Source organism: Filicampus tigris, chromosome 14, assembly GCF_054856515.1.
Source record: "Filicampus tigris isolate MCC_2025a chromosome 14, RoL_Ftig_1.0, whole genome shotgun sequence".
NCBI lineage: Eukaryota > Metazoa > Chordata > Actinopteri > Syngnathiformes > Syngnathidae > Filicampus > Filicampus tigris.
In genome coordinates, this window is record NC_141230.1 from 20,122,440 (window position 1) to 20,143,299 (window position 20,860).

The 20,860-nt window shown below is 40.9% G+C and overlaps 3 protein-coding genes across 14 annotated transcripts in view; all 3 read left to right on the plus strand.

Annotated features, from left to right (window-relative positions):
- The first annotated feature begins 34 nt into the window (after nucleotides 1-34).
- Nucleotides 35-10,022, plus strand: cacnb4a (calcium channel, voltage-dependent, beta 4a subunit). 2 transcript variants are annotated; one of them, XM_086050784.1, is made up of 14 exons: nucleotides 35-1,212; nucleotides 1,850-1,933; nucleotides 4,131-4,250; nucleotides 4,336-4,458; nucleotides 5,323-5,450; nucleotides 5,553-5,638; nucleotides 5,767-5,786; nucleotides 6,192-6,272; nucleotides 6,608-6,666; nucleotides 6,753-6,862; nucleotides 7,846-7,997; nucleotides 8,072-8,167; nucleotides 8,236-8,403; nucleotides 9,404-10,022. In XM_086050784.1, the coding sequence occupies exons 1-14, from the start codon at nucleotides 1,150-1,152 to the stop codon at nucleotides 9,623-9,625; spliced, it is 1,512 nt and encodes a 503-aa protein (XP_085906910.1). In that variant the 5' UTR covers nucleotides 35-1,149; the 3' UTR covers nucleotides 9,626-10,022. The 2 variants fall into 2 exon arrangements, with proteins under 2 accessions (XP_085906910.1, XP_085906911.1); XM_086050785.1 differs by lacking the exons at nucleotides 35-1,212; nucleotides 1,850-1,933 and adding an exon at nucleotides 1,955-2,952.
- A 530-nt stretch (nucleotides 10,023-10,552) lies between these two features.
- arl5a (ADP-ribosylation factor-like 5A) lies at nucleotides 10,553-13,873 on the plus strand. Of its 2 annotated transcripts, none has more exons than XM_086050789.1 (6): nucleotides 10,553-10,754; nucleotides 12,033-12,093; nucleotides 12,218-12,365; nucleotides 12,937-13,020; nucleotides 13,094-13,245; nucleotides 13,427-13,873. In XM_086050789.1, exons 1-6 carry the CDS (start codon nucleotides 10,568-10,570, stop codon nucleotides 13,473-13,475), a joined length of 681 nt encoding a protein of 226 aa, XP_085906915.1. In that variant the 5' UTR covers nucleotides 10,553-10,567; the 3' UTR covers nucleotides 13,476-13,873. The 2 variants fall into 2 exon arrangements, with proteins under 2 accessions (XP_085906915.1, XP_085906916.1); XM_086050790.1 differs by having other exon boundaries at nucleotides 10,604-10,959.
- A 144-nt stretch (nucleotides 13,874-14,017) lies between these two features.
- Nucleotides 14,018-20,860, plus strand: part of neb (nebulin) — a 70,637-nt gene continuing 63,794 nt past the window's right edge. For 6 of the 10 annotated variants that reach the window (XM_086050779.1, XM_086050771.1, XM_086050773.1 and 3 more), the window contains exons 1-2: nucleotides 17,686-17,779; nucleotides 17,851-18,027. In XM_086050779.1, coding sequence (XP_085906905.1) covers nucleotides 17,872-18,027 — 156 coding nt within the window. In that variant the 5' untranslated portion in view covers nucleotides 17,686-17,779; nucleotides 17,851-17,871. Of the gene's footprint in view, nucleotides 14,469-17,685; nucleotides 17,780-17,850; nucleotides 18,028-20,860 lie in introns of those variants that run through there. The other 4 variants (XR_015089462.1, XR_015089463.1, XM_086050777.1 and 1 more) reach the window with 1 other exon arrangement.

Consider the following 20,860-nt stretch of genomic DNA (forward strand, 5'->3'; position numbering starts at 1 on the left):
TGACTACGCGCCACGGGGATCCTTGTGTTCGATCGTTTTCCACCTGTGTCGCAGCCGCTGCCTTTTATCAGTGGGATAGTTTTGATAAAGAGGCTTAAAATGGGAAGATGCTACATTGGGGAAGGCAGAGTCGGTGTTGCCTTCAGGGGCCCTGCGTAAACACCACTATCTACTTTTTGAGAGGGTTGAACTCAACTCGGGAGTTTTAGAACTCATTTATAAAATGTTTTAAGTGTGACTCGAATATGGTTGTATAACATATGTTTAGAAGATTTTCTGGTTAGAATTGAGAATCTGTATGATAAATGATACTTTTTCAAATTGTTTTTTTAACGATTTTTGTGTCAATCGGTGAACAAACCTATTTTAACATAACATGAAAAAATATATATTTTAGAGAAAGCTCACAGTTAAGCACAGTTTACATGTTAAAAAGAGTAAGAAGTAAACATATCTAATCCTACCTCTTTTTTTCCGTATATTTCGCCTTTTTTTCATATTACATTAATGAAATTTCCTGTGATGAGCGAACACATCATGACTAATAATAAAGTGTTTTGTTTAGTGCAAGTCGTGTGGTGAGCGAACACGTAATAACTGGAATTGATTTAATAAAATGGGGTTCTTATGTTCAATAGCATTAGCATATTTGTCCTTTTCTAGGCGGAAACGTCACGAGTGGTAAACGCGTCATGTCAAAATGTTGGAGAGGAAATCTGTTCAATGAAAGTAGCGAACACTTGACCGTTAAACTAGTGTGAGTGTTGTTGAACTGTATAAAAATATGCGCCTGACTGGAAACGGTGACAGTGTGAACGTCGTGTGTGCGTAGCGATCGCGATACTGTACACGTTCGGTCTGTGAGCGCATGAACGCCGGATGCAAAGCAGTCGTGATGTGTGGAGGGGTCAGTGAACGCATCGCGTGCAGCGAGGCAGGGCTGGCTTGCCACTTTTTCTCCTCAGCATCTTTCCGCGGAGCAGCAGCAGACGACCGCACGACAGGACCGAGAACCTCCCAGCGTTGTCAGGGCAGGGCTGAACCAATCTGGAGTCGTCGGTGGCGTTGGGTCCCCACGCCGGGCAGCAGCCGCCGGAGTGGGGCGGCGCCGAGCGGCAGCCTCCGCCCTGGACCGACGAGCTGGCTGACATGTCCCGGCACATCTACGGCAGACACGGACCGGCGGACGGAGCGCACAAGGCAGCCTTCCAGGTACGGTAACATTTTTCATTCAGTCTTCACATTATAGTTGTTATTGAGTGAGTTCAATGGGCCTCACACTCCTTTCTCAGGTGCACCTGCTGTCATGAGATCCAATTCAAGAAATCACTGCTGCTTGGTTGTATTGAATAAGATGGTCAAGTCATTTCGGACAGCTCTGGCAAATGTGGTTTTTGAAGGTGTACCAAATGAAGTGGTTTATGATTTTAATTATACCTTAGGAATATATAGTAAGCACACATTTCTGGAGCAAAAAGACAGGATACCATTAATCACTGCCCCTCACATATCCCCCCCACTGTCACCCCCAAGTCTCAGGTGCTGTCCCCCTCTGACTTCAAAGTAGGTCACTGGCTTATGATGCTCACTGGCAAACACTAGAAAACCTTGACTTGTTCACATATACAAGATTTATCGGAAATATAACCTGACCGTTACGATAATGAGTATGAGCAATACCCCAAAATTAGATTGGTTCTAATTTAGTTTGTGGTTTAAGCAAATGTGCATTTCTTTTTGAGTTGTTATTTTGGTTAACATTTCCCCCCAGTTACAACATAGTGTATTGTCTCTGTTTCTGTATGAACATGTCCATTACGCTGTATTTTTTACTTTTGTTACGTTTCAGGTGAATGGAGGTACGTACTCCAGGAGGAGTAGACTGAAGAGATCGGATGGCAGCACCACATCCACCAGCTTCATCCTCAGACAGGTAACGCTGTTCACATATATGTGCTTTGAATCTCATATTAACTTGTAATTGCACTTTCTAATGTGTTTGTGTCCGCCCATGTATTGAAGTAGTGGCATTTAATGTGATCGCAGGTCCACTGCAATAAAATTATTTTTAAAAAGTCCCTGTAAGGGAAAATGTCTTCTAAATTTGACACACCAAGGAGAAAAGTGTTAACAACCCTGTACATCTACGACCTGGAAAAAAACTTGCTACTTTGTCTAACTTTCTTATGCCTACAATTTTGCACCGAAGCCCTCTGGTGGCTGGAATGTACCCCACTGGGTCTTTAAACCGTGCAACAACGAGGCGCTCTAAAGAGGCCATGCTGGCGTGATCTAGCTGTCAAGTTATTTTTTTTATTTATTATTTTTTTTAAGCCACCTGCAGCGCTCGTCTCCCATGATGTATGCGCACGCCAACAACGAGGCACTTTGAAGCGGCGTAACTATCTAGCTAACTGCCGGTTTCAATTGCGAAACAAATCTCTGAATTCACTTCAATTAAAAAAAAAATATATATATATATAAATTCAAAAAAAAAAAAAAAAAAAAAAAAAACCCAAAGTCTTCCCATAAGCATTGTGGCTTGTGAATCTACATTTCGGCAAATTCCGGTCTTTGCAATTTCAAGTTATTTCAGAGATGATTTGGGGTTTCAAACGAAATATTGTTGTAGATGTTGGTTTTGTGCTTTTGTTATTCTATACAATTGGTCACTCAGCATTTTTCGCTTTCTCACTCTCATTTTCTTCTACACACACAGAGACACACACACATATTACACAGCAGTCCCTCGTCTACTTGTTTCTCCTCAGCCAATGAGAACGCTGCCGACTGTGTAGTCAGCGTTTGCTGATGGGAGGCAAAGCTGCCTTCGCTCAAGGAACAGAGAAAGTACATTCTTCTTCTGCTGGTGTGTGTGTGTGTAGAGGAAGTAGAATTTCCTTGTAGATGTGCGACAACTTGTACCCGCATGGATTTGATGACTGGGAGACGGTGAGTCTACGACGCATGTTAATGCCGCCTTCTCTCGTAACCACGACTTTATTTACAAATAATACATGAACACAACACTTGTGTATAGAAGAAGATTCCGATTCAAACTGTTTCTTATGAGGGCCATGCTGTCAGGATAAAGACAGTGTTTTACTACCAAAAAGGTTATTTAATTGCCATAATCAAATATTTTTTAGGGTTTTTTTTTTTCTCAAAAATTGCGTCATGAGGGGGTGGAAATGTTAATTTGCAAGAATAATCTCATCAATCCTGTATTACAAGAATTCTACTAGAAAAAAAAGTCATAATAGTGCAAGTAATTAACAAATAATACAGAACAAAGTCGTCAATTCAGTGCTAAAAAATAAGTTGCAATTTTTACAAAAACAGTTTTTCAAATAATGCAAAAATAGCTTGTTTGCTATAAAAAATGTAATTTTAGGATAACTTTTATTTTTAAATTACAAGAATAAAGTTGTATGTTTAGTACAAAAAAGTTGAATTTGTGAATAGTTTTTAAACATTAAAAAATTGGATGGATAAAAAAACTAGCAGAATAAAAAAAAAAACTGCACATTTGTATTATTAGTCTATAGTCTTCAATAAAAGGTTGTTGGACAAAATGTTGTAATTCACAACGTATTGGTGTAGTCCCCATGGTAAGCATGCATGTTATTTTTAGAGAAAGCTGGTTAGCGTAGCGACGGACGCTAGCAGACGCCATCATACAAGAATGCTTTTAATCTTTGAACTCCACCGCGATAGGCCCTCAGACACAAGAAGTCGAGATAAACCTCAAGTGTCGTGCTACGCTAACCACTACAGCGCTATCTGGGACAGATTCTATTAGTGTGTGTGAGTTGTCCCGGATGAAAGTTGCGCCAAGTGAATGTTGCGCCGGATGAACATTGTGCTAGGTTCGGGGAAAACTGCTCATGGTAATTAGCATATTAGCATCTCCGTCATATTCCAGTTTCCCAGTGACTGTCACCTGCACATCCATCCTTGACATGGTGGCCGACGGTTGTCATAGCAACCCCGGTTAGCAACTATGGGATCGGAGCGCGCCGGTGACGGCCGCCATTGTGTTTCCACGCTTTGATTGCGCCACATGAAAGTACACCCGTCATGAAATAAACATCGGCTCACAGCTCCTGTCGTCTTCTTCGGTTTTCCAGGGTTCTGCCGACTCGTACACCAGCCGGCCGTCCGACTCGGACATTTCCCTGGAGGAGGACAAGGAGGGCGGCAGGCAGGAGCGCGAGCAGCAGGCCCAGATCCAGTTGGAGAGGGCCAAGGTCTGTTTCCATGCACCGCCACTTCCTTTATCTTATTTGATCTTATCTTGTGAGTTTCTTGGTTGTTTGTTGATGCGTGGCGCAGACCAAAGCGGTGGCTTTCGCCGTGAGGACAAACGTGAGCTACTGCGGAGCTCTGGACCAGGACGTCCCCGTGGGAGGCACCGCCGTCTCCTTTGATGCCAAGGACTTTCTTCACATCAAAGAGGTCCCGTATTTTTTTTTTCCCCCCAAACTAACAAGCTAAATTGATCATCTAGCAAAATGCATCAATAAGCACTTGAGGACCGAGTTTGGACACCCCTGATATAGACATACTAGTACACAGATTTGATGCTGGGAGGAGAAAAAAAAAAAAAGGAAAACTCGGAAGTCAGGTCACTAGTAAGTTGAGGTAATGCCGTGCTAATTAATACTAATACTAAACTAATATTTTTTTTTTTTTGTTGTTTTTTTTTTTTTTTTTAGAAAAAGGTTAGATGTTTTAGAGAAGACAGGTAGCATTTCCAGAAAAGTTGTATATTTTGAATGCATAATTTTAGATATTTTAACTCATTCCATTCCAAAGTCTTTTTACGGTCCAGCCATTCAATCCCAGGAATTTATTTAGATTTTTTTCAAATGTTAGGGCAAAAGAGGGTCTGAAAATGTCTGTTGCTGAATGAGTCAAAGAGAAAAAGTTTATTTTTTTAGCAATTTTTCAGAAAAAAAGATTTGTACATTTTTCTTTTTTTTTAAATGAAAATTCTTTATTAAATTTTTTTTAAATTACCTGTGTGAAAAAAAACGTTTCTTCTCGACAAATTAAATGAATTTTGAGACAAAAGTTACATATTTTCCAAAATAAAAGTGTTACATGTTTACAAATAAAATATATTTTTGAGAAAAGTTGTATATTTTGGAGAGAAAAAAGTTTATTTTTTTAATTTTCAAGAACCAAAAAAAAGGTTTTGATTCAAACCTGTATATATTTACAAGAAATAAAAATTGTATATTTAAACACCCAAAATGTAATATTTTCTATTTTAAAAAAGTGTCCATTTTTTTTTTTTTTTGTGTGCGCATGTGTTAGAAGTACAACAACGAGTGGTGGATCGGTCGCCTGGTGAAAGAAGGCTGTGACGTGGGCTTTGTTCCGAGTCCTCTCAAGCTGGAAAACATTCGGCTGCAGCACGACAACAAGCGAGGACGCTTCCACGGGTCCGGCACGCTTTCATCCTTCTCCATAACTTCATTACAACGAAACAAGACTTGGATTTTCTTTGTATTATTATTAATTTTCTTTTGTCACTTTTGGTCCAGCGGTCAGAACAAGTCAGGCGGAAACTCGTCGTCCAGTTTAGGAGACCTCATGTCAGGAACCTTCAAGAGCACGCCAAACAGTGCAGGTGGGTCCAAACTGGTTCTATCCGGTTCTGATCTGTTGTCACTGGTGCGATCGAGTCGTAGCTGCACAATCGGTTCTGTTTTTGTTCAAAGTGATCCTTCCTCATTCAGACTTTGTTGTCATCAACAGGAAAGCAGAAGCAAAAAGTGGTGAGTGGAACATTTTCTTTTATTATTTTGTCATTTTTGTGGGGGAGGATATTTATAAAAAAAAGGAAAAAAAAAACGTTTTTGTGGTCAACTTGCATTTTTGTGCACAAAATTAAATGTGGTCAAATATGCTTATTTGTGACATATAATCTTTTGGGGGCTTAGTATGAACAGTTTTGTGAGAAAAAAAAAAGCAACTTTTTGTGATCAACAATGTCATTTTTGTGCGCAACTTTTTGTGATCAACAATGTCATTTTTGTGCGCAAATGTACTAAAGTGGTCAAATATGCCGTTTTTGTGAGATCATGTTTTGGGAGCAAAGTGCAAACTTTTTGTGATCAACAGTGTTATTTTTGTGCACAAATATCATATGATACTTTTGTAAACAAATGCCTCCTGTTTAGGCTGAGCAGGTGCCCCCGTATGACGTGGTGCCGTCCATGAGGCCGGTGGTCCTGGTGGGCCCGTCGCTTAAAGGCTACGAGGTAGGACCATGACATCACGCTCGTGATCATTAATATGAATAATCATCCTTATGGGAGGGAGTCGGTTGCCATGGAGTCCCCATCCCTCCTCTTGCCCCCTTTTGCGGCTGTCGCCATGGAGACAGACGTCCGTGTAAAAGAGTGTTCGCTCAAGAAGCAAAATGAGGATACGGAAACATTTGGAATATGGAAAGGCTCATAAAAGTACTTGTGCATTCATATAAGCGGGTGTGAAACTTTAGACGCTTTTTCCTGCATTTTGAAAGAACCTTACACACACACACACACACACACACACACACACTCACACACATACACAACTTCCGTCTCTGCAGGTGACCGACATGATGCAGAAGGCGCTGTTCGACTTCCTGAAGCACAGGTTCGACGGCAGGTGAGTGCACACACACACACACACACGTGTGTTTGAGGGTCACGTGATGGAGGTGTGACGTGACCGGCGGCGTCTTGCCTTGGCAGGGTCTCCATCACCCGGGTAACGGCCGACATATCGTTGGCCAAGAGGTCAGTACTAAACAACCCCACTAAGCGCGCCATCATTGAGAGGTCCAACACCCGCTCCAGCATCGGTAACGCCCTCACTCAATGATGTGCACGTGTCTAGGAGGTGTCTTTGATGTACCTCGTGTCTTTGATATGCCCCGGGTGTTGTGTTGTCTTTAAAATGCGTCTTGGGTATGGGCTCATTTTTGGGGGGTTTTGATGTGTATGAGAGAGGTGACTATTATGTGTCTTGGAAGTTGTGTTAATGTGTCTTTTTGGGGTGTCTTTGTTGTGTCTTGGACTCATCTTTGATGCATCTTTCAGATGTAATGAAAGTGTCTTGGAATTGTCTTGGGTACATTTTGATTGATTTTGTGATTGAGATGCGTCTTTGGATTGCCTTCGCGACGTGTAAGAGAGGTGCTTTGATATGACGGAGATGTGTCTAAGGGGTTGTCTTTGATGTGTGTCTTAGAGGAGTTTGGTCTGTCTTGGAATTGTCCTTGATGTTTCATATGTCTCTGTGATCTAGCATATGTCTAAGGTGTCTTGGCTGTGTCTTAGATGGTAGGTGTCTTTTGTATGCCTTGAAAGTGTCTTGGAATTGTCTTTGATAGTGTCAAATATATGTTTCGGTGCGTCTTAGCGGTGTCTTGATGTCTTGCCTGTTTATTTGATGTGCCTTAGGTGCATCTTGAAGGTGACTTTTTGTCTTGAATGAGTCTATAGGTGTCTTATGTGTCTCTGTGATGCGCCTTATGTGTCTTGGATGAATTTTAGAACTTTTACATGTCTTGGGTGTTTCCTTGATACCCCTGTCTTGGGTGACTTTTAGGGGGCTTGGATGTGTCTAAGCAGTGCCTTTGTGTCTTTAGGCGGCTTGAATGTCTTATCAGGGTCTTTGATGCGTCTTTAGGGTATTTGGGTGTGTCTTGGATGTTTCTTGGCTTGAGTCTGAGGTGTTTTGGTAACGTGTCTTGGACAAGGTTGAGATATCTTTGGTGTGCCGTTCATGTGTCTTGGAGCTGCCTCTTACGTTGGTCTTCGATGTGTCTTTGCTGCCGCGCAGCTGAGGTGCAGAGCGAGATCGAGCGCATCTTTGAGCTGGCGCGCTCGCTGCAGCTGGTGGTGCTGGACGCTGACACCGTCAACCACCCGGCGCAGCTTGTGAAGACCTCGTTGGCGCCCATCCTGGTCCATGTCAAAGTGTCCTCGCCCAAGGTGAGTGGCGGCGGATAAATGAGGCTCTGCGCCAAAGGGGCTACGGTTGTTGACTGTGATTTGTGCACCCTTAGGTCCTCCAGCGTCTGATCAAGTCTCGAGGCAAATCTCAAAGCAAACACTTGAACGTGCAGCTGGTGGCGGCTGAAAAACTTTCCCAGTGTCCTTCTGTAGGTAGCCACAGTTTTCCGCCTTCATTTTTCCGTCACTTATGCTTGACCCCCCCCACCAACGGCAGGAGATGTTTGACATCATTCTGGATGAGAACCAGCTGGAGGACGCCTGCGAGCACCTGGCCGACTACCTGGAGGCATACTGGCGAGCCACGCACGCCCCCTCGCTCAACACCACGCCGGGGCGCAACCTGAGCTCGGCCGCGCTCTCGCCGTATCCCGCCGTCGCTCAGGTGGTTCAAACTCACCTACAAGTTGCAATTTCACCAGCAAAGAACATCAGGAGTTTATCAAAATCAAGTTGAAGTTGGGTCATGAAATTCTTTTATGAGAGAAAAAAAGAGCACATTTTCAAGGTAAATAAAGTCATACTATAACAAGAAAATTGCTCTATTACAAAATAAAGGTTCATTTTGCAAGAATACTACCTTGTAATCCAACAAAGTTGTCATTTTACATGAAAATGTTGTTTTTATTTTGTAAATTATTTTTATAATTTATTTTTGTTTAAAAATTTTGTTTTCTGAAAAAGTCTTAATATGAGGAAAAATAGCCATTTTTATGTGTATTATTTTTTTTATTTATTTCTTGACAACAAACATTCTTTTATTAAAACTACGTTAAAAAGTTATTCAGAAAAATACAATTCCAAATTGCTGGTACTACTTCATCTTTTCCAAATTAACTTATTTTTATTACTTCCTTTTGCTCATAGACTGACATTAATGCAATTAAAAATTACTACTTTTTTTAATTTTGTGGGAATGATAATATAATCAACAAGTTTCATATCCTGAGGGGAAAAAGTTGCATTTTTACAAGTATATATTGTACGTCACGATACAGTATAGGGAAAACAATAGTCATTTTACAAGGAAATGGTTGAAGTAATTTAATTTTTTTTTTTTTAAATGTCAAGATATGAGGAAAAAGTTGTAATTATGTGAATTTTTTTTATATATAGAATAAGGTTGACTTTATTTTTTTTTGATTCACAGATAACAATCCTAAAGATAAGGAGTAAAAAAAAAATGTTTTTAGTTTGTTTTTCTACTTTTTTCCCTCATTGTATTCCTCTACCCTGACAAAATGAGGTGAAAATAAAATCGCAAAATATACAGTTATAAAATGATGAAGGGGAAAAGCATGTGCATATTAAACAATGGAAAAATGTTGTATATTTGATTTATTTATTTAAATTATGCCCAAAACATGCTGTTTGCATCCTAACAGGCCCAACGTAAGCGCAACATCAACCTGAGCGCGGCGTCACCCGTGGAGCGTCGCAGCCTGATGCCGGCTGAGCAGAACCTGCAGAACGAGCGGGCCAGGACGAGTCGTCGCCGGTTGTCGTCAGGTTCCCAGCACAGCCGCGACCAGTCGCCTCTGGTGGAGGAGGACTCCTACCTCCAAGACCTCTACCAGGACTCCTACCAGCCTCACCGCGGACTCTGAAAAGAACTTCAGGAAGCAAATGGTAGACTGTGTCAGGTAGTGATCATGTGTTGTTCTAGAGATACTATTTATTTTGTTAGCAAGAGAACGCAGAACATTTTTTTTTTTTAATCAAAGAGCATAGCAAGGTCGATGTCGTGTTTTTACATGGAAATACACTTAATTTCCTCAGTTTGACTAGCACCAAGTTGTATGCAGTAATATTCATGACTTTTCTTAAATCACTTGTCCATAAAATCAACTTTCCCCATTGAAATAATCGGAAATGCCTTTACTCCATTCCAGCCCCCTCAAACATATGTAACAGTGTATTTTATTAGGAAAAATAGAATTCTACAGAATTGTACTTTATAAAAATATGCAGTAATAACATCATTAAATAGAATTTAAAGAATGACGCCGTTTGTGCATCATGATTTCATGCTTTAATTCAATGGACATTGTATGGCTCCTACCGGTGTGCACGCCTTGGCCACTAGGGATCGTTATAACACAGACTATAAGGCAGTGGAGGAAAAAAAAAAAACGTAACAAAATCAACAAAAAGAATAGTTGCCTCGATTCAACTATTGCTTATTACTATAACATGGATAACTAAGAATATGCCCGGATGGGGAAAAAACCCCCACAATTTTTAGCAAGCAGGTGGGTATTTTTTTTTTCCGGCTGTCATGATGAAGTAAAAATTAACTATGCTATTAGGCTAATGATACAACATGATAAGTTTCACGGAATAAGTTACCATGTTAAAACGTGCCAAATGTCACGTTTTAATGTGATAACATCACATTTTAACGTGCTAATTGCATGTGAAAATCACGTTCTACCGTGATATTTTACTTTTTTTTTTCCTGGTCTGGTGACAATATGCTACATTAGATTTTTTTTTTTGTATTTTTTAATTTTAGTTATTTTTGTTTTGAATTGTTAGTGCGCTTAATAATGATTGACAAGTCATTAGCGTGCGCAAACAATGCGGTGGACCCGTGCCACTGCGCATGCGCATTGACTGCCATCGAGCCAGCCGCTCGCCTCTTAGCTGAGATTTGCACTAGCAAGTTAGCCAACGCCTTTCCAGCAAATTCCTCCATTTCCCCCATTAATTCCGCCTCCGACGTGACCGACACAGGTGCGGGGGCGTCTTGTCAACATTTTGTATGGCGTTAAATCGGCCATGGCGCTTGCGGTCAAACGCGTCAATAGCCTCGTCGCGCTAATTAGCATCTAGGCTAGCGCTAGCTCGTTTGGGAAGTTCCGACTTTGGCGAGGCGCTTCAGCTTTTCCAGCCATGGGAATACTTTTTACCAAGTTATGGAGGCTTTTTAACCATCAAGGTAAGAAGAAGTACGGCGTTGAAACACGAGTCGAGAGCTAAGAGACTTGATGCTAACAGGCCTGAGCTAACACACACACACACACAAACATTTATGACCGTCCTCATCTCATGTATGTCAATGGAATGCAATGCAATAGACTATTAAGGACAAAGTATTTTTTTTCTGTATTTTTTTCCTGTTGAATACCATCAGTGGGTGTACCTAATGAAGTGGCCTGCCCGAAGGTTATTATTTTCTGACTTGGAGGAATATAGACGCATTAATAAGGTCGTTAGTAAACCCTTCAAGGTGGTCATTCGTTACAGTGTTTAATTGTATGAGGATTTTATTTTTTGTCAGCATTTTTTTACTCCCATATGCAATAATGGAACTGCAAACAAGCAACTTTTAGACAATATTTTAAAGAATTTCTTTAATTTTCTGCGGTAAAAGTAGCTGTAGGTTTTTTTTTTCGTGAGAAGAAGCAGACGTTGTTGTGAAAACATGAAACTATTAAGTGGAAGAGGTTTTTTAAAACGTTTTCTATTGCGTGGGGAAGAAAAGTAATTCGTTAGTCTATATTATGAGAAGTACTGCGAGATAGTAGTCATGTTTGTGTTATTTTACGTTAAACAAAACAGGCGGGAGAAGAAAATGAAATATTGTGAAAATTAAGCCACAATATTATCACAATGTCAATATTACGAGGAAAAAGTTGTCTTTTATATGTATAAATTATTTTAAGAGAAAAAAAATGAGGACACCTCCCAGGATAACGTCAATGTATTTTTATTTATTTTGTGTGTGTGTGTGTGATTTAAAAAAATTATTGCAAGAAAAACATCGGAATATGTTAGTGTTACTCAAGATGGCAAGGAGGAGGGGTCTAACATAGGTGTGAGAGTTGGAAGGGGTAAATGAAAAACATGCACTAACACAAAAGACAACCATTGCAAACAAAAAAAACAAACAAACAAGGACTGGCTCCATCATATACCATCAAAATATACGATGCAGAACTGATGATTCGGAAGATTCAGAACGTGATTTATCATCTTCTGTGAAGCCTGTAATTTTCTTTTGTCTTCTAGAGCACAAAGTCATCATTGTCGGCCTGGACAACGCGGGCAAGACCACCATTCTTTACCAGTTGTGAGTATTTTGACTTTGGTATGTTTAGTATGATAGTTTGAGGATTTTCCATGAAGTTGGGATTGTAAGGGCCTGTTCATTGCTCAAATTTGATTTTTTACTGATTTTTTTTTTTTTGTCATAGCTCCATGAATGAGGTGGTGCACACGTCGCCTACCATCGGTAGCAACGTGGAGGAGATCGTGGTCAACAACACGCACTTCCTCATGTGGGACATCGGCGGGCAGGAGTCACTGAGGTCCTCGTGGAACACCTACTACACTAACACAGAGGTAGCAACTTTTTTTTTTTTTTTTTTCTCTCTCAACCAATCAGAAGATGAGAGACGGGCTCAATTACTTCATGTCATGAGATATCCAGGCCTACATAATTCATCTGAATTTAAAGAAGGGGAAGTTACACACTATTGAGACATCAGTAAACAGTAAGAGATCCATTTTGTGTGAATTTACCTCCTGGTGATATATTAAGGATGAATTAATTTGATCCTAATCGAATCACTCACTGCTTAATTTATACGCGTCCACCAGATGGTGCTATTTCCCCCATGCAAAGCATGCAGCAAAGTTATACGGCTTGTCTTGCTGCTTCACTACTGAAATAACTGTTTTCTATTGAGAGTTGCTAATAGTTTGTATGTAAAAAGGGTTAAAATACCGCAAACACATTTGTCCAGAAGATGGCACTATTTCTCCCTATTCTAAGCCCCGCCGCAATTTTTCGCACCCTCGTACTGTTCAAATGCCTTGCTACTGAAATGATTACGTCTCAAAAATATGATTTTTTTTTTTTTTTGCGTATCTTTCAGAACCTCCTGAAGAGCTAATGTTGTTTGTGTTTTAGTTTGTGATTGTGGTGGTGGACAGCACCGACCGGGAAAGAATCTCGGTGACCAAAGAGGAGCTCTACAGGATGCTGGCGCATGAAGTAGGAGACAACGCACACAGGGACGCATGTTATGATATGACGTATTAGGGTGAATAATTCATATATGGTGCAGGACCTGAGGAAGGCGGGACTCCTGGTGTTCGCCAACAAGCAGGATGTAAAAGGCTGCATGTCGGTGGCCGACATCTCGCACAGCCTGCAGCTCACTGCGGTCAAAGACCACCAGTGGCACATCCAGGCCTGCTGTGCCCTCACCGGGGAAGGGTGAGCGACACGCTAACAACACGCTAAATACAAAATGAAAACATGCAAACAAGCCACATTTGAGTCAAGTCAGGCATGTTTACTCGGAGGGATTCAAAACATTGAAAAGACATTTCTGGCCACCTCCATTTTAAAATGAAACGACTGAAGTCACCTCTTGGTTTGTTGTTTTCTCCTCCAGCTTGTGTCAGGGTCTCGAGTGGATGATGTCACGGTTACGTGTCAGATGATGGCCTCTGAACCTTCGTCCGGCCTCGCTCCAGGACTCAGATCACGATGAGGGGGGTGACTTGGCTTGAGCCTTTTTCCCCACCAAGCTATTTTGAGGACCTTCTTTTTTTGTCTCGTGTGATAATTTATTGGATGGAGGACTTTATTTAAAGTGCACGCTTTTTCCTTTCAACAAGACGGAGGTCCTCTTCTGCAGCCCCCCGCGGCCTTGAAGTAGTATTCCCGGACCAGCGACATCGCGTCCAGTCCAGTATTGTTTTAACACGGTGCCTGTAACATGGACGCTCGGTGTGATGATGAGGTGGATGGGGGTGGGACTGGTGGGGGGGTTAATCACACGGCGCGCCCCCTGGAGATAAAACCAGTCGATTAAATGTTTTTATCTGTTCATCACAAATGCATCCGTTGAGGGTTTTCTTCAACACAGATGTCATATCACAACCTGCGGTTTACACGTTTTCAAGTGTCTGCCTTTGGTTAGCCACGTGACAAATTTTCCCCAAAATTCTGTCGGAATGCTCAGTCTGGTTGGAAGGGCCTTTTCAACCCAAGTACAACGCAACAAGAATTTTGAAAATCAGATGATGGGTTATGGAAAAATTGAGTTTTTTTTGTGTTAGAAAAAACAAATGTCTTTTTGGGGAATGTTTTTGTATCGCAGTCTATAGAAAATTTGGTCCAAAAATGCCTCCAAAGTTAGTTAAACGGTTTTGCTTAGAATAATTATTTCTCAACATAAATCCTCAAGCCTTTGGTTTGGTCTGCTACTTGCTCATTCCATCTTTTTTTTAGAAAATTCTACAAAGATGGAGGCCACTTGTCACGGTGCTACTTGGTGCACAAGGCAGGCAGGCGGTAAGTAGACTTAATGTCATGTTTTGAAGGAAAACCTGGCCTCTGGATGTGGGATTCATGTTTTGTTTGTTTTTGAAATACTGCAGAAGCGGACCCGACAAAGTCTAGATCAGCTGTGCCCAAAAAGACACAGGAAGGTCAGCCATTTTGCTTTAAAGTGGCTATTTTAACGTCAATATGGGTTCTCGAGATGTTTTGATAATTCCGTCCCCGAAGCCAGTTTCACTAAGCAATATGAAATTCAGTCTATCATGAGTAGACCCACAAAAAGTCTCCGGGAGCTATTCACAAAAACACTGGAAATCTGCTATTTTGGTTTGAAGGGTCCATTTCAGGGTCATTTCCATGGGTCCTTTGAATCTTTTGAAAGGTTAGCTCCCGAAGTCTGTATTAACAATATGACATTTGGTAGGCATGTCTATCCTGAGAAGACTCACAAAAAAAAATCTCAAGAAGCCATGCCTGAAAAAACATAAGAAGTCTGTTTTTTTTCTGCCCATTTCCAGGGGTGCTTCAATTTTTTATTAAACTTCAGACCCCAAAGCCAGTTTCACCTTGTAATATTAAATTTTGTAGGCATTTTTTTTATCAGGTAGACCCACAAAAATGTCAACAAGCCATGCCAGAAAAGACAAAGTCTGCCAATTTGGTTTCAAATAGCAATTTTAAGGTCACTTTAGCGAATTCCAGGGGTCCAAAGAATTACCTCAAAATGTAGCCCTTGAAGCTGATTTTCCCTGGCAGCATGAAATTGGGATGACATGTTTCTAGAGCTACAAAAAAAAGCTTCAAGAAGCCAAAACATAGGAAGTCTGCCATTTTAATTTGAAGCAGCAATTTTTTACTTCAATTTGGCCATTTCCATGGGACTTTCAAATACATCACCACGGCAACTGATTTTTTTTTTTTTTTTTTTTTTTTTCCCTATTTTGCTACCAAACTTGAACTACGTTGCCTACTTGACAGATAATTGACATCAAACTGTCGTGTTGACTGAGCATGACAGCAGTTTGATGACTGGGCATAAAAATTCAACGTCACAAGGTCATACTGTAGCTAGACCGGAGAATCAAATGCTCCCCCTACAGGCAGACATGCATAGCTGCAACAACTCCGCTCCCGACTGGATTGTTCCTTTTGGTCCAAGCGTCAGCGTAAAGGTCACTATGCAGGTGCCAGCTCCCACAGGCCGAGCCGTCTATCACGATTAGTTTACCACCCCGGGGAAGACGTCAGCTTCTCCTCCAGGAGGATGAGCGCGTTGCTATGGAAACGAAACCCATGGTCGCTCAAACAGCAGTGACCCATCCCACCTGTCATCGCCCTGCTAATCTGCTTCATTCTGGGCTTCTGACATCACCTGCAAAGAAACAAAACATTAAAAAAAAAACATGAACGGTCATCTCTGTTTTTGTTTTTGTCCCCCCCCCCCTCCCCCCATCAGCTGCTGTGTTCTACCGCTCGTGTTTTGGACACCCGACAAATGCATCCCCCGCTCTTTACCGTATGCCACTCCATTCTAATGTTTATTAAGACTGCTAGTAGGATGATTAGTAATGGAAAATAGTGTGTAAAATAGTAATAAAAAACACAGGAAGGGCACTCGACTATTTCCAGGGGTCCTTCTAAGTTTACTCGAGCTGCTGCGATTGCTATGCAGTGAATGCACCTTGAATCCAGATGTGACCCAAATTGTTGATTTGAGGTCAATGTAAATACAAGTACAAAATATATTTTCAGGCACTTTTATCTCATCAGATCAGTTGAATGTGTTGTTTCAGTCAGATCTTTTTTTTTTTTTTTTTTTTTTTTACGTTTCTTCCGGCAAATGACATTTTGATATGTTAATATCACAGATGATATTAATCTAACGTGCACCCTAATATTGATATTTGATACACACGTATTGATCATAACAGATAATACATTGTGATGATACATAATGTGCCGTACGAAGTTCAATCCAGATCTGATCCAGCTTCTAAGTTTGGCGGTGATTTAAATATGACCCAGAATCCAAATGACAAAAAGGAAGCAAAAAAGTACCAGTACCAGATTTATGATATCGATAATTGACGTTTTTGTGTTGAAAAATCTATGAAACAGAAAACGATACTATACTTACGCGGTATTAACGGTAAACATGACATAAATCCTATCTTACCCAGTTTCGGCAAAATGTGTTTGGAAATTGTGGCTCAAATTTAAAGTCAAGTTTAATCCCGATTTCACTTCACAGATCGTTAGTCACGTCCATCTCTTCGGAATGTGTTGATTATGCAAGTTTTTTTAATTTTTTTTTTTTTACAGTTTTCTGTTTCAAGGGTAGAAGGTATAAAGGCTGTTGTGTTATGATGATTTGATCTGTTATGCTATTCACACGTTGATTTCACACGTGATAAATGTTTAATGAAGCCTCGGTGGAGGCTGTTATTATATCCCGTGACACAGTTTGGCTCTTGGCGTCCATCTGTCCTCATTCCAGACCGAATCGAGGGCTGGTGACCTCCACGGATCTTCACCAACCTAAGACTTTCTCTACCACCTTCTAGCAAACCCCTCCCCCCAAAACCTCTCAAAACATTTTGTCAACATCCCAATCCGAAATGCGTCTTCTTTTTTGCTCTGCTGATGCATTCGGCCTCTCAACAGGTGCGCTTCCCCAAAGGGGATCTGCCTTGGTATATTTAGCGTTTGAAACCCGAGTTCGCCCGCTTTGCCATTGGCCGCCGGGAACACATGACCACCTGGGTAGAAGTAGCCTCAGCTGTGACTCTGTCACCCAGCGTTTCTCCGGAGGGAAGCTTGGGGGGAGGCTTTGGCGGCTTTTGGGAGACCATTAAAACGCTAACCGGTAAGCGAGCAAAAAAAAAAAAATAGAGAAAAGCTTGGGGTTTTTCCTTATGGTCTGCATGGCTTTATTGCATCCCTAATTTGACCAATCCAGCGGGACCATCCAGAACTGACCCTGATCCAGAGCTGAACCTGATCAGGCTTTTTGGGATGTTGGCATTTTGTGGCCAAAGCTAGCAGTTTGTCCTCCGGTGTTCATTCAATGTCCCCCAATTTTAATTGAAAAAGTTGGTTTGCAGTGCTAAAAAAAGCGAGTCCTATATTTAACCCTTAGCCTCAGAAGGCATGGATGGCATCACCGTTCGCCGGAGCCGGCCACCCAATCGGGCTGCGGCATTGGTTTACATGTGAAATAGCTGAGGCTGCAGCTGTCACCCGTCCTCAAATCGGGGAGGCCCGTTTTTTGCCGGGGGAGGAGTTAGATTTGTGGTGGTGATCCAGGGTACACACCTTTACTCACTGACTCTCCCACTTCTGATTTTTTTTTTTTTGTGGTTTTAGGGCAAAAAAAAAAGTGTGATTAGAGGAACTCCAGTCCCTAGTGGATGGCCAGGCACTTACAGACTCAAGAAGACACTGCAGGAATCTTTCTCTGGTACCTTTCCGGCCCTTTAAATATCAGCTCCATTGTCCAAGTCAAAGTCCTGAAAGATCTTCTTTGCGTAGAGCCTCTGAAGGGGTCTCAAGATGTCGCATCGTATCGTGGAGTACGTGGAGGAATGGGAGGAGGAGTACGAGGAAGAGCTGGAAGGGGAATACGAGGAGGAGGAAGAAGAAGAGGAGGAGGTGGAAGAAGAAGAAGAGGAGGAGGGGGTGGAAGAAGAAGAGGAAGTTTTGGATGAGGTAAGCAGGAAAATCGACAAAATTGTTGAGTTAAGTATGGAGGACTGTCGCCGCATCAGTCCTATGAATAGTGACTTCAGGTCAGCAGGATTTGGTTTCGGTGAGACGAGATGAACTGGCTAGAATTCAAACGACTCTTAAAGTTCGCGTACTGTATCACCTGTGTGGTATGACGGCATCATTTGGAACGTTGAAAATCGTTATTGTAGATGTTATTTCGCTGTTTTTGATGTCACTTGGCTAGTTTGTTTGTGCTATTCTAGCCTAGTTGTAGCCTGGTCTAGTGTTGACTGTCCATTGACAATCAAGCACCGAATGCGATCTAAACCTCATGTAGTACCTGGACTGTCCTGTGAGAGGCAGAACAGTCCAACAGGGCATCCAAACCCCAGACTGAAAAAGCTTATATCATCACTTCATCCTGAGTCATTGTGAAAAAAAATGATTACGTATGTGACATTTTCGAAATCCCTCTACACACCTGATTATTTATCGTCATGTCTGTTCACCAACAGTTGAGAAACCAGTACAATTTAAACCTGACCTCGTACCTGGACTGACCTGAGAGTGGCAGCGCAGGGCATTCAGATTGATGAAAACTAGGAAACTAAGCTAGCTGTTAGCTTGCTCACTTTTGTCGTCTTAAAAAAAACCTGTCATCACCATTCGCGTTGTTTCGTAGCACCATAACCTACAAGGTTCTGAATCGTGCTGCAATTTATATTTTTTCATTGTCTGTCCACTGACTATCGAAAGTCCGGTACTATCCAGACTCCAGAAAGAAAAAGAAGTTAAACTAGGTGTTGGCTTGTCTGGTAACTCACGCAGTCCTTGATGTCTTTTTAGGTAAACAAAGTATCATCTGGACCGTTTCATAGCACCGAAAAACACGAATTGTCTTCTAAATCCCATTATACACTTGATAATTTTTTTTAAAAATCGTCAGGTCTGTCTACCAACGATCGAGAGCTGAAAAAGAAGCACGAAAATGCTATGCTAGCTGTTTGCAATTTAACATTTTTTCATCATGAACTTTGAACATGTTTTTAGTGGTTACGAATTTCGGGTCCGACCATTCTATTAGTTGAATGTTGAGAAAAACGTACATAGTTGTTTAATGCATTCGATTGTCGGCCCAACCTTTTTATCAGCAGATTGTCCAGAAAAAAGGACGTAGCGATTGGCTGCTTGTTAGGCTAATGTACTCTTAGCAATTAGAAATCATCACATGTCACATGACATTTTGTTAATTGTAAACATATTGAACATATTTTTAATTATGATTGTTGAACAAACTTTTTTTTTACGAGGTAGATCGACAAAGAAAAAAAGTACGTAATAATTGGCGGTTTTTATGCTAATGTCTTCCCCTTGATTCGCAATCATCATTTTAAATCATCAGAGTATTAAACGGGTTTTTTAAACTTATGATTGTCGGTCTGGTTTTAGGAGCAGATTGGCGAGAAAATCATTAGCTCAAAACCCAGGTTGATATTTTATTGTAAATGTTGACAACGTTTTGAATGCTTATGATTGTTAAACCAGATTGTTTAACAAGGTTAGAAAAAAAATTCTGGATTATCTTGCATACTTTTACATCCCAATACTAACAATAGTTAAAATGTTCCCTATTTATTATGTGAACTGTACACATTTTGTATTGTAAAAAAATATCAAACATGTTTTTGATGCTTATTGTCGGGCTGACAATTTTATGAGGAGAACAATGAGAAAAAAAAATGCGACGACTGTTTGTTCCTTATGCCAATGTCTTCTCTCTGATTGGATATTATTAACCATTATGACTCATTTCCCGTTTGCCTTTTGTCTCATGTCAACACCTTCGTGTCATCTTGTTATTTTGCTGTTGTTGTATTCACTGTGACAGTCCTTGAGTCTTGACACGCGGTCTGGACCATGCGTCAAGGTCTCAGACTCAGTGTCCAATGGAAGAGTGAAAACAGAAGGGCGACAAATTAGTCCCTTATTTCCTGGCGAAATAGGATTAAAGTCGTCCTGGTATTTGCCTCGATGTCGTCTTATAAGGGAGATTGGACGTCGACGTCATCCGTCGATCCGTCTCCCGTATAACCCGTCACGCGGTCGAGGTTTTAGCATCTTTGGCTGCTAAAAAGATGCTAAATGGTTTGTTTTGGGGTTGGGAGGTGGCTCAAGGAAAAAAGAAAAAAAAACAAAAAACAATACACTCTGCTTTCACTTGCACTTTCATCTACACTGTGGAGAACAAATGCCTCGTTTGGAATACAAAGAATGGGGAGAAACATTTTGACGCTTCACACGTTGAACCAGAAAAAATTGGGGCAATTCCTCAGCTTGAGCTCATGTTCCAGTTTGATTTAAAGACATTTTATGCAAATAAAGAAGTAAAAGGACTTCTGAAAGGGTCTTGAATTGTGACAATTTTGAAATTGGACATCTAGTTTGAAATCACCTGTTGACACCATTTTGTTGAGGTTCATTCGTTTAGTTTTTCGGGTTTTTTTTTTTTTTTTACTGCTTTGGTCTAGGGTATTAAAAGTATGGCCCGGCGCCATATTTCAATTCAACCGTTTTTACCTACAATTTTTTCGTTCTTGTCTAGTCTTTTTCTTTATATTTTCTTTATCTTCATTCATTTCTATCATTAAATAATTGGTTAATTGATTTATTGTAAACAATAAAATAACACATTTATGTGTATCCATGTGTCAGTTTTAGTGTGGAACTGCCATGATTCTCCCCTGTCTATTGAATTCACATAACAAGGCTCAATGCAAATGTTGTTGAAAAATAAAGTGATGGTGCAGTACATGTCTTTTCTCTCAGCTCTGGT

Coding starts and splice junctions, on each gene's coding strand:
- cacnb4a (XM_086050784.1), top strand. CDS start 1,150: ATGTCCCGGCACATCTACGGCAGACACGGACCGGCGGACGGAGCGCAC. Junction 4,459..5,322: donor ACTTTCTTCACATCAAAGAG/GTCCCGTATTTT, acceptor CGCATGTGTTAG/AAGTACAACAACGAGTGGTG. Junction 7,998..8,071: donor TCAAAGTGTCCTCGCCCAAG/GTGAGTGGCGGC, acceptor GTGCACCCTTAG/GTCCTCCAGCGTCTGATCAA.
- arl5a (XM_086050789.1), top strand. CDS start 10,568: ATGATTGACAAGTCATTAGCGTGCGCAAACAATGCGGTGGACCCGTGC. Junction 10,755..12,032: donor CTCCGACGTGACCGACACAG/GTGCGGGGGCGT, acceptor TTTGTCTTCTAG/AGCACAAAGTCATCATTGTC. Junction 12,366..12,936: donor CCTACTACACTAACACAGAG/GTAGCAACTTTT, acceptor TTTGTGTTTTAG/TTTGTGATTGTGGTGGTGGA.